At 38.1% G+C, this 12,503-nt stretch overlaps 3 protein-coding genes across 5 annotated transcripts; 2 read left to right on the top strand and 1 right to left on the bottom strand.

Annotated features, from left to right (window-relative positions):
* Positions 1 to 910: 910 nt before the first annotated feature.
* Positions 911 to 2,686, top strand: LOC113722698 (arabinogalactan O-methyltransferase 2-like). Its single transcript, XM_072048257.1, has one exon. It carries the CDS (start codon positions 1,247 to 1,249, stop codon positions 2,189 to 2,191), a length of 945 nt encoding a protein of 314 aa, XP_071904358.1. The 5' UTR covers positions 911 to 1,246; the 3' UTR covers positions 2,192 to 2,686.
* A 2,417-nt stretch (positions 2,687 to 5,103) lies between these two features.
* Positions 5,104 to 7,885, top strand: LOC113722646 (DNA-directed RNA polymerases I, II, and III subunit RPABC5). Its single transcript, XM_072048256.1, has 4 exons — positions 5,104 to 5,249; positions 5,364 to 5,422; positions 7,193 to 7,287; positions 7,609 to 7,885. Exons 1-4 carry the CDS (start codon positions 5,214 to 5,216, stop codon positions 7,632 to 7,634), a joined length of 216 nt encoding a protein of 71 aa, XP_071904357.1. The 5' UTR covers positions 5,104 to 5,213; the 3' UTR covers positions 7,635 to 7,885.
* An 802-nt stretch (positions 7,886 to 8,687) lies between these two features.
* On the bottom strand, positions 8,688 to 12,088 carry LOC113722665 (protein ROOT PRIMORDIUM DEFECTIVE 1-like). 3 transcript variants are annotated; one of them, XM_072048253.1, is made up of 2 exons: positions 10,386 to 12,088; positions 8,688 to 9,507 (listed from the first exon to the last, which is right to left on the bottom strand). In XM_072048253.1, the coding sequence occupies exon 1, from the start codon at positions 11,994 to 11,996 to the stop codon at positions 10,593 to 10,595; it is 1,404 nt and encodes a 467-aa protein (XP_071904354.1). In that variant the 5' UTR covers positions 11,997 to 12,088; the 3' UTR covers positions 8,688 to 9,507; positions 10,386 to 10,592. The 3 variants fall into 3 exon arrangements, with proteins under 3 accessions (XP_071904354.1, XP_071904356.1, XP_071904355.1); XM_072048255.1 differs by having other exon boundaries at positions 10,517 to 12,088; XM_072048254.1 differs by having other exon boundaries at positions 10,527 to 12,088.
* Positions 12,089 to 12,503: the final 415 nt, after the last annotated feature.

The raw sequence follows: 12,503 nt of genomic DNA, 5'->3' as shown, positions 1-12,503 counted from the left end.
TCTTCCTTTTTACATGTTCTCAACAATTTTTTTAAAAAATCTTGATTTTGATTTATTTATTCTAAAATTGTCTCAAATCTAAAAGTTTCTTTTGATTTACGTCATTTCAATGTCGGATTTAACATCTTGATTTTCAGCTATTTCACATCAAGATGTATTATTATACATGATTTTTTAAGAAAAATTTTGAAAAGGATGCATAGTGAAAATTCTAAAGAATTAATCCTTTATTAGGCATTAATCAAGTGTAGCTTTTAGTAACCTTTTAAAGTGAGTATAACATGTTCAAGTTATAGATTAAGCAATAGTATAAATAAGTAATAGAATTGGCAAGGTTAATTGAGATGGAGATTTTTCTTTTTTTAAGAAAACATTAATATTTGTCAAACAAATATATTTTGAGAAAACATTAATGTTTTTTTAATCCAATTTTTCCTATCAAATTCATTGACCTTATACATGACTCATCATCTCGGCCGAGTCACTGCCGACCCAAATTTCAAAACACTGGCTTAAAAGGTTGTTTCCCTCTCCAACAAGAAGAATAAGAGAATAAGAAGGAAGAAAAAGAAAAAAGTCGAGCCCATGCCAGTTTGATGCATGTTCTTAATAAAGCAATGAACGTAATCATTAGAGGGTGACATGCAATTAGACCTTAACTAAAGTGCTTAATTCTTCAATGATCATACAATGGAAAAGAAGATGAATTGTTGGTTAAAAGCACTGAGAATAACAATAATACTTAATTATTCTGCTGTCCTCTTCCAAGAAATTATTCAGTCAGTTGAAAACTAAATCTGATCGAATCACTCTAGAATTCAATCATCCTTTGAATTTACAGCTGAAAAAGACACTTTTTTTGTCACTTCCCCTACCTCAGAATTCATGACAATGCACCAAGAAAGGCACACTGCATCTAACTCCTAAGCCTTCTTCATTTTCACTTCTCCACCAAATCAAGATTGCAAACCAAAAATGCATGAGAATCCATTGATGCATCAAACAATGATCGAGGCACCAAACGTTCACTTTTTCTTCATTGAAAGCATGCAACTATTTGAGCAGATCATTGCTTCATGAGTCGAAAAGTCAGCAAAATAAAGCAATGCTTCAACCATAAGCAAATCCACCTCCCTTTCTCATCACTCAAGATATTTTCACACTATCTAGAAAAACAATCCTCTACCATACTTCAAATATGAAGTGATAGCAAGTAGCTTTGGCAACATTTTCATGAAAGAGCAAAATGCCCCCAGAGGTATCTCCTTACTCTCCTCAAACTCCATTACTTTCTCCCATCTCTACGAAATCGCGGCAGCTCAGAAAATCTCAGCTGCACCACAAATTTTATAAAGGAGAGGGGAAAATGAGTCTTCTTAACAAAAAGAAACTCATCCCTCTTCTTGTTTGTATCTTGTTATGTGCCTCAGTGTTCAGACTTCTCAAGATAACCATAGTTACTTCATCAACAACCCGGCCGCCTCTTTCTTTATCTCCTGTACACCTGAAGAATGTTTCATACAATGCACGAGGTCAAGAACCCTCAAAAAACCATTCCATTTCACATGCCAATTCAAACAATCTAACCGAAAAGGAAATGGGATTTCTCTTAAATCTCATTTCTCACAAATCCCCCTGCAATCTTCTTGTCTTCGGCCTGGAGCATCAATATTCTGTCCTTGCATCTACCAATACAGGTGGGATGACAATCTTTCTTGAGGATGATCCAGAGAAGCTGAGCACAATTACCACTGCCAACAACACTTTAGTGTACAAACTCAAGTATCCGACGCTAGCCAAAGATGCCTACAAACTGCTGAAGCATGCAAGAAAAAGCAAAAAATGTTCTCCTTCATCTGGTCTGCTTAAACAAACAAAGTGCAAATTGGCGCTAAAGAACCTTCCCAAAGTAACATATGAATTGAAGTGGGATGTGGTGTTGGTGGATGGACCATGCGGTCATAGACCTCTGTGTCCTGGTAGAATGGCTTCAATCTACACTGCTAGTTTATTAGCAAGAGAAAATCATGGAAATGTGACAAATGTAGTGGTACATGATATAGATCGGATGATTGAGAAGTGGTTTTCATGGGAATTTCTGTGTGAGAACAACTTGGTTTCATCTAAAGGCAAATTCTGGAATTTTGGAATACAAGGAGAATCTAATGCTACCACATTTTGCTCCAAATAAGAGATGCTAGGAGTCCCTAGAGATTTTTTTTTTTTTTGGGGGTACTTTTTCTCTTAGTTTTACATGTAGAGGAACATATATATCTATCTAGTGTAGACAATTTTGTGGTTCTCTTATTTATTTTAGGCATTTTTTAGAGCTGTGCTTAGATAAGAGGTGAAATATTTGTCACGAATTTCGTGAGCGAAACAAAAAATACAAGTATTTGAGAGTTGGTTTTCATAATTTTCATGCTCATTGACATGGTATTTGTAAGCTATGGTATTCAAGGGCATGGGGCAGGCGTGTTTGTGTTGGTTTGATTGTCACAATTGATGTATTATTATAGACTTTGATGTAAAATAACACAATTTATCCTTCTTATATAAGAGTTGGAGAGAAATGCAACTCCATTAGTCATAAATTAACAAAATTTGCTTTAGACTTGTATAAATAATGTGGAAGGGATCCTTTCCTATTTCCTGAAGCAAAAGCAAAGGATGAGTTTTTGAGAAATTTCCAACATTATTATGGATTTTAGAAGCGTTCTGCAATACGTTAGTTTTAGTGTTGATTTCCTTCAAAGTGGTCTTAACATTTATGAAGTGCGAGCTCGTGAGACATTGCATTTGCTAAATGCGATGTCAAATGCGATGTCAACTTCTAATAGGAAAAAAGAAACTAGTCCACCTAGAGGTCCTATATGTAGAGTCCATACTGCATTCATGTACAATTCTTTATAAAAGCAAAAAATGTGAATGCAGGCTCTTGCCTTTTTTTCTATTTTATTTTTGTGAAAACATTACGCTTGATTGTTTTTGTTTTTACTTCTTCATTTTATAGAATTATTGAGAAACAAGAGCTAAAAATAGAGAAGGAAATCATCATGATTTACTCCTTGACAACAAGAGAAAGGAAAAAAGTTTTACGAAGGATGAATATTATCAATAATGAGATAAATATAAACTCTAAGTTGTTGATATGTGTGAACGAATTCTTAAAGAAAAACTCTTAGGCTCGCATCTGCAAAATGCGAAATTTGCATAGATACGGACACCTCCCTTATTGGTACAGGACATCAAACCCTTTTTGTGGAACCTTTTTCTTTACTATTGAACCTGTTTGGAAGGTGAGTTTTTTGGGTGTTTGTATAAAATTTTACTATAGATGACTGTAGAAGTTGTAGAAAAACTTTGTAAGATGAAAAAACTTTTTTTAGAAGTTGTAGAAAAACTTTTTATGTGATGAAAAACTTTTTTCCTTTTCCTTTTCTTTCTTTCTTTTTCTTTTTTCTTTCTTTTTTTCTTTCTTTTTTCTTTTCCTTCCTCCCATCCCGCTTCTTCTCCCTTCCCCTTCCCCCTCCCCTATTCCCTCTTCAGATCACTGCCAATGTAGGTTTGGGTTTTTCTGCAACTTTTTTTTTTTTTTGCTTTTTTTTTCTCCCCCTCTCATGCCCGCCACTCCTCCCTCTCCCTCCCCCACCACCTCTCTTCTCCCTCTCCCCTTCCCCTTCCTTCCCCCGCCACCCATTTCCTCCCCTCTTCCCCGGCACCCCCCTCTGCCTGCCACCCCCCTCTGCCTCCCCCACCACCCCTCTTCTCCCTCCCCCGGCACCCCCCTCTGCCCGCCACCCCCCTCTGCCTCCCCCGCCACCCATTTCCTCCCTTCTCCCCCGCCACCCCTCTGCCTATCACCCCTCTTCTCCCTCCCCCGCCACCCCTCTCCTCCCCTCTCCCCATCCCCCTTCCCTCGCCCGCCGCTGCTCAATCTGCCGGCACCTGAAATTTTTTTTTTTTTTTGCAATTTTCTTTCTCCCCCTCTACTCCCCTTCCCCCACCACCCTCACCCTCCCTCGATGTGATCTGGTCTGGCGACCGGCCAGAGGGGAAGGGGAAGGGTGGTGGGGGAGGAGTGGGGGAGGGAGAAAAAAAAAGAGAGAGGATCAAAATCGGGCAAAGGGGGAGGATGGTAGGGGAGGAAGAGGGGGAGAGGGAGAAAGGGAAAAAAAAAAGAAAATCGGCACCGGAAGAGGTGATCGGCGCCGGAACCGGCGGCGGAGGTGGTGGGCGGTTGGGGTGGGGGAGGAAGAAGAAGAAAAGGGGAAGGGAATTTTGGGTTTTTTGTGTTTTGGATATTTTAAAGTGTGTAGGTTAAAAACTTTGATAAATTTTTGGGGTTCCTGTAACAAAAGTTGTTAAAAAACTAATATCATACAAACTTGGCAAAAAACTAAGGTTCCAAACAGGCCCATTATTTTTCATAATAATCTTAGAATGGTCTCTGAGTTTTTTCTATTATTGGCACAGGTTTAGCACACAAAAACAAAAACAGAAACAAAACAAAGAGATTGAGAGAAAGAGTGTGTGTCCACTTTAGCATTATCATGAACCCTGAATTGCATACATTATAGTGTTTAAGTTTTAAACTATCAAGTTAAACTTGACAAACACAAAATAGACGAAAACTTATTAATTATCTCACAGACACATTTACCAAGAAGCTATTACACTAAAATTTTCCCGAAAACACACACCAAAAAGAAAACAAAAAACAACCACCCAATAATGGAAGCAGAACAAAATACTATCACACTTTTGAAAAGAAAACAAAAAATTGAAAACTTTGACTAATAAGGGTTTATTTGGATAGTGAAATTATCCCAAATAATATTTCGCTTGTATCATAAACACATTTTCTAACCTACTTTTTTATATTTTCAATCACCTTTTTATCTCACATATATCACATCACAAAAAGTGCTACAGTAATTATTCCAAATAATATTTCAAATAATACCCTATCCAATCAAACCCAATTATACTAGTGTTGAAATGGAGCCAACGGGCCCAATAGGCAATAAAAATCTACCAGTATAGTTTGCTAAGCCTAGAGTTGTTATTACATGTGGGATTAATAATTTTGTAGCATAGCCCAACAAGGGTTTCAAGCCCACGTTGATGTCCAAATATAAATATACCATCAACCCCACAGATTTTCTTCTTCCAAAACTCCTTCCATCCCTTTCCCTTGAGGACTAGAAAAGATGATCATTCCAGTGCGTTGCTTCACCTGTGGAAAGGTAATTTATTTCTTCAAATGCCAAAGATGCTTGATTGTTGTTTATTATCGAAAGCCCTTGAATCTTGAATTTGGATTAATTTTTTTGTGGGTTTTTCTTTTGGGTCTAATTAAGGTGATAGGGAATAAATGGGACACTTATCTTGACCTTCTTCAGGCTGACTACACCGAAGGGTAAGCAAAAATTTTCTTTCCCTGGCTTTTTTTTTTTGTTAAAGATGGTATCTTGGAAGCTTTTCTGCTTCTGGGTTATCATTTTAATTCTGTTTAGCTGGTTGGATTAAACTGTTAACGTTCTTAGTGATTTTGTGATGTATGTTTTTGGAGATGTTGCGTTATTCTGTAAGATATTGCTTAAAAAGAAGCTTTCATCCACCTGAATTTGAAGAAGAATTTTTATTTTTGCTATCTTTGTTATTGTTGTTTAGGTGCCTAAGCTTTGAATTTGATTCCAAGCGGGTTGAACACAAAAAATATATATTTTTTAATTTTTATGGGAGAGCTGCTTCGGTCAAAAAGCTAGTGGAGTTTAAGTATTTATTGGTGTAGTTTATGGATGGGTCTTCATTCTTCATTCTGTTGTTGAGCAATCTCTAGCGTTTGTTTGATGGCATTACTGAATTTCAGTCCCAATATATCTGCAAAACAAGAAGAGTGGTGCATTAATTTACCATTGTTTTCCTTGTCTACATCCGTCTGGAGGAAATCCTGCTGACCGAGTAGCTCTTGACGTCTGCTGGCATTGTTGCAGTATGCCATAGATGCTTAAGATTGAGGATCATATTGTGTCATACTGCAGCCTTTTCATCTCCAATATTAGCTTGTGCAGTTGAGCTTCTATGCCCCATCTGTAAATCTTCTACTTCTTGTCTCAATTTAGGATTTTGTTAGAGCAAAAAAGAACAAGTGAATTAGTTTTCTGCTTCTTGATGAGTGTAGTTTTAGAGGTAAAAGAAGACTTCTACACGAAAGCAAGGAATGTTTGAGTACCATTGGCCTAATATTGGCCTTTCAAGTCCATCTATCTCCTTTTATATTTCCCATCTCTTTCTATGCTTTACACTCATCTCTCCACTTCCATGGCTTCTCATTACAAGCCGCCATATTCATACACAAGTGGAACACATAATTGTTGGTCAAAGCATTAATTTGTTAGTGACCCGGGATGGAGTTGCCTGTTTGTGGCAACTGTGAATACTCCTCCTAGATGTGGATCAACAGGCCTTTCCTCATCCATTAACATAATGTCTCTCATCTTTCATGTAGAGTTGCCACTTGATGGCCTTTTTGAAGTAATCCTAAGTTTTGAAGTCGCTCAATACACCCAGGGTTATCCAAACTTGCGTGCTTAACATTGTCTTGTACACCATCATTGTCAATTCGAACATTTAAAATGACAACAAACTGATTTATGAATCACTTGGAACTGTTCAATGAATTGTCCCACTTCACCTGCACACTCAGCAACTGCTTCACTCAACTCAAAGCTATCCAAAATTGCCACCTTCCAAGTTCAAAGTTTTCAAGCCTTCTGCCTCCCTGGGATTAACTTTTCTGTTATCATCTGTTGCAAATACAGAGTCTTTTGTTGCAGAAGATTTCGTGGGATTACATGTTAGTAGATAGCCTTTGGTATGCTTCATTGTTTGTTAGCATTGTATTTTTGACGTTGCTTTGTCACAAGAAATCACAAGTTCCATGTGCTGGACAACTAAGATTTGTTTCCCTAGGGTCTTCAGTTTCTTAAAATTCAAAAAAGAATATCATCCATTGCATCCCTGAGAAGGGGAAATAAGCTTGAAATGGTATTGCTTAATCCTTGATCACGGACATTGTGAGGATTCTTTCATTTTGCTTCACAACTTCATTTTGTTTGAGCTTTTTAATTATCCAATTTTGGAGTTCTCAATTGTGAATTTCATGGGTGATATTTGCTGCTTTCAGAGATGCTCTTGATGCACTAGGTTTGGTTCGGTACTGCTGTCGGAGGATGTTGATGACTCATGTTGATCTTATTGAGAAGCTTCTTAACTACAACAGTAATCTCTCTCTCTCTCTCTCTCTCTCTCTCTGTACAACAAAGCACACATGCTTGTCTGTCTTTTTATTTTAATACAAGGTTCTGGGTAAAAGATAGGGAGCACTAAAGATGTAAATTTGTAATCAGCTCGTATGAGTTGATCGGCTACAGTCTCAGTGCAAAACATGCTGTTGAGCTGGCAAAATTGAGCATTTCTGATCACATCTGTTCAAATTAAAACCCATTTGCGTGATGATTTCTTTATGGTGTTATCTGTTCTATGGGGAATTAAAAGGAAAATAATTCGAATTCTTAACCAAAATTACTTTGTTGTTGGCAGCTTTGGAGAAATCTGAGGGCAGTTGATCAGGGTTCTGGAGGATTCTTCTTAGGAGACAGTGTGGCATTTGTATGAAGTAAAAGAATTTACATGTAGCACAATCTATGTAATGTGTACTTGTCGTCCTTGCAGCTTACCATGTGATGAGTTGGTAATTTTGACTACTGCTGCCTAGCTTATGATTCTGATTTTGCTACTTGTGTCCCATCTTATAATGTTTTCTGTTACAGTTTGGTAAAAGATTTGGTATCTCGTAAGGGCTTAACATTCGTAATTATTCTCTCTCTCTCTTGCCCGTATAGGGATTTACATCAACAGAATTCATGTATGAAATGATGCTTGAGGGCAAACATGTTTAGGGAAGTTTCCTTAGCTAGCATTTGATATACATCATAATGAATGATAAACCACCTAATTCTGAAAGGTCCCTCCAACATAAGGATGGCAATGGGGGCAGGAGCCTGTGGGGGAGTAATGGGACGGGGGCGGAGATGGGGGGAATTTTTCTCTCCCCATTTTAATTTGATTGTCTCTTGTCCCATCCCTCGCTCTGTCCTCTGCTTCAATTTATTAATATAAATAAATATAATATATTATATTATATAATCTAATAATAATAAATTTAGAATATTTGGCAACTAAACATAACTTTTATTCCATTTCTATCTAAATTCTTAGTTAATATTCGGCACAAACATGTTATGCATTCTATGAGTATTCCCAAATGGTATCCATACAATCTAATTGAGTTTCTTAATTTTTTTTAGTGTTTTATGTCAACACTTTTCTTGTTTCATTTTTCTTTTTTCATTTTTTTCAACTCTGTATTTTATTTTATTTTTTGAATTCAATTTTGATGTATTGAATAAAAACTTCTAGAAAAAAAAATCAAATTACCACCCACGGGGGAAGTGGGGTGGGGGCTGGGGGAAATTTTTGGCAAGAGGACGGAGGCGGGGGATGCAAGGGAACGGGGGAGGGATAATCCCCCCAAACCCGCCCCGTTGCCATTCCCACTCCAGCAAGGTAATATAATTTTGTAAAAATCAATTACGTAAATTGTAGAAGTGCAACAGCAGTTACCAAAAACGGTAGTGCAAGGTAGATATGTTTTTCACTGAAAAGTGATTGTATCTGCAGTTCATATGGGAAAAAAGATTTAGAAAACTAATCACACAGATAGTGACAGTTTCCAAAGTGGCTTGTGCTACTTCTAATAGAATAATGGACCTTGATGTTCTTAGCACCATCGAAGCACCCAAATGTGGTAATTGTACGGTGCATCCTCATCTGTGATGGTTGAACTTGCACTAATACAGCATGCGTTTAGCTTCCTGGCACCTCAAGGCACATTCTTTGAAGGTAAACCCTTTTATAGTCAGGAATTTGAGAACCACAGTTGAGAGCAATCAGCAATCACCAAAGCCGTAGACAAAACAGCATTCGTCACTCCCTTCTCTCACTGTCAAATCCTTAAAAACTTGTTGTGCCAAAAGGTCAAGTAATTTACCACTTCCAATATGCACTTCTTTGCAAAATTAACATATCCTCCTCAAACGGTTGACCTTTGATCCCGCCTGCTTAAGTTCTTTCTAGCATACGCGCAGCCCATACTCAAATTTTCCTAACCGTCCTGAAATTAGCCTTCAGTAGCCATATCAAGCTGGACCAATCTGAACAAATTCAGGATGCGATCTAGCCAACCAAATAAGTTTCAGAAAGCCAACACGACAGCCCTGATCAATGCCCTTAGCTTTCCAACGACGTTAGTATAGGCAATAGTTTGACTCAACCTTCGGTAAAGCTTTTCCAGTGACACTACGATAGGCAATAGTTGATTTAACCTTCTGTAAAGTTAAAAACTAGCTCGTTCACTGACAGCAACCCTGCCATTTTGTCCTGCAAAAATGATAATAAAAAGGTATATAAGCATGTCAAGTATTTACTTGCTAATGTTAAAGGAAAATGGACAAATAGATCAGACAATAGACAGAATACTTGGCACATACTAACATCTAAAATAAGAAAGGACAGAGCGAGCAGAGTAAAAAATTATGAAACAGACAGGAATGGAGGGGAAATATGAAAGAGAAATGAGGACACAGAGAAAAAAGACTTACCTCGAGGCCTAAACACATGGAAAGTGACACAGAGTATAGAAAGAAGAAAATAAAAGAAAGAAAAGGAAGGACCATCCATCCAAAAGATTTTCAGCCACCAGAATGACCACCATCTTAGACATTTCTGGATAAATGAGTAAATGTTTCTGAATTAAGAACCATCAAATGCATTTAACCACAGTGATTCAGATGAATGGGATGGTAAAAACTTGAAGCTATCATTGGTCAAATATTTGAAAAGAGCAATTTCTAATCTTGAATATTCAACCCACTCTTTCCCCAAATTTGATCAGCTAATGCTCAATAGGAAGGAGGTGAAATTTTTATTTCATCTAGCAAGTGGATAACAATCATTAAATAGGAAGAAGGTCATCCAAATGGCAGAAGGTGTAAAGCTAAATACTGTGAAAAATTTTGTTTGCCATTCAGGAACCACGAACAAGAAGATTATATTCTGTGCACTGCTATTATTTTGTTCCCTTTCCAGGATTAAACACTGGAATTATGTCACTCTCACAAAAGCATGGGATCTTACAAAGTGATAAATTACAAAGATCAAGACATGCTCAAGGAAAAAAAAATGCATATAAAGTAGGATGCTAAAACATAAAAAGAGGTGTGGAATAAGCAAGGAAGGTCAAGTATAATGGCACCCACCACTGTCAGATAGATTCTTAGCAGCCGTCACGACATATGGCAAAGGGCAATTACCCTCACGTAAAATTATGGAGGAGAAGCCCCACATGGCAATTGATTAGGTAAAAACTCACATACTAAATCCGACTTGCCTGTCAGTACCTGTCTTTCCAATTCATTTCCTTCTCTTGCTGCCTAATTAGCTCTTTGTTGACTACATCAGTGAAATCATTGGTGTCCGTTCTGATGACTGCAGTCTGCAAAATCTTCCAAAATTGGAATGACAAAATCACCATCTTTTGCCTCTCCTTGTCTCTCAATGCAACTTATATCCTGTTCCTCATCACTGACTTTCCTTCTGCTCTCAGTGCAAATTACATCCTGTCCCTGATTACTGACTTCCCATTCAGTCCTGAGTCGTCGGGTACAACGAGGTCCTAACAGAATAAGATCCAACATCTTCCTCCTCACATCGTATATTGGATTTGGCTCAACCAAGCATCCTTTACTATAAGCTTCCCTAAGGAAAACCATTTGAGTATCTCCTTTAGTAGACATGTAAAATATCCCCGGGTGCTTCAAAACAAGCTCACGTAAATTGACCTCAATCCCAAGATCCTTCCTAAAATGTACCAAATGTTGAACATCCACCATTTTCTCCACTGTCAAACACAATAACTCATGAATAATTGCCACAGCCCGCTTCTCATACCGCTCAACCACACCACAAGTCCGCACCCGAACCACCTCCTTTTTCTCATATGGCTTCACATAATTAAGCCTTTGCCAGTTCCTTAGCTTATCCTTAAACCCAGCTTCTTTCTTAAACCCTGTAGGAAAATTCATCGGAAATGCATACTTAACCTCAAATTCACTCAACCACTTCTCCCTATACTCTTTCTCCCTCCACTTTTCAACCTCGGCCACACCTATGAACCTCTCATTTTCGTCACTATCATCAGGACCAGAATTGTAACTAATTCCCCTTACCAATTCAACAACCTCTAAATTTACCATCCTAAAAACATGATCATACTTCTGAATTATCGATTCACGAAAATCTTCAGGTAATCCCAATTCTTTCCTAGCCAATCTAAGAGCATGCAAATGAATACTGCCATTAACAGACATCATCAAAATCTTCTTTATTCTCATCACACTCTCAAATTCAAGTCCACGTATAACATCGTTCTCTTCCTTCAACAATTCCACAAATTCCTGCCTAAATTTAAAACACACATTTCTCAGAATCGGGTGAGTAAATACATCGAACACATGGGGGTATTTCCGGAGAAACGCTCCAACAGGTATTGTATCGAGGCCAACGTGCGGAGCCCACCTGGAGAGGAGCTGAAGGGAGACAAAGGGTCCCCGTTTTCGGGCTGAAACGAGACGGTGAAGGTTGAGGATGCGGCTGAGCCTGACAAAATGGGCTGTGAGAGGGTCCAATTTGGGGTCCCGAGTACGGGCATGGAGGCGGGTTTGGGCAGTGTTGGCGGGTTTTTTCTTCCACCGGGTCTGGATGATGGTGCGAGCAGAGGATGGAGAGTTGAATAGGGTGAAAGAAAGTGGGAAATGGTAATATCGGATTATGGTTGGGTTGTTGCAGGTCAAGTCTTGAAGGATTCTCATTGTGAGGGAGAGCTGTGGAATCCTGAAAGAGATGGGAAGTTGGCGGGAAGGTGGAGTTAGTTTTATCCGTTTGTCTAGCGTAGCAACTTACTCGGCAAAGAATCTTGTGTTTTTTTTTTTTTTTTTTGTACCATTTCCTGTCATAACATTTATTAAATTGCTATTTATCCTTCATAAATATCTCATTTTAATTTCTTTTCTTATCGGTTTAAGTTCTAACACTACTAACGGAGTAAAATATAAAAGATTATAACTAACTACTCCTAAAGTAGTTGGCCACCAAGAGAGTTTTAAAACTTTACTTGGGTGTAGGTTAAGTGATTAAATCTCCTTGCCTACATTCTAAAAAAATCCAAGCTTTTCTAGAAATGTCATCAATGGGTGTCCGTTGGAATTAGTGGTGGTTCAGTCCCTTTCGAGTTGTTCTTGAACCTCTTCAGGTCCCCGTTTGAGTTGGTGGTAGTTCAGTCCATTTCGAGTTGTTCTTGAATCTCTTCAGGTCCCTCC

Source organism: Coffea arabica, chromosome 5e (genome assembly GCF_036785885.1).
Source record: "Coffea arabica cultivar ET-39 chromosome 5e, Coffea Arabica ET-39 HiFi, whole genome shotgun sequence".
NCBI lineage: Eukaryota > Viridiplantae > Streptophyta > Magnoliopsida > Gentianales > Rubiaceae > Coffea > Coffea arabica.
This window is presented reverse-complemented; position numbering and strand designations above follow the sequence as displayed.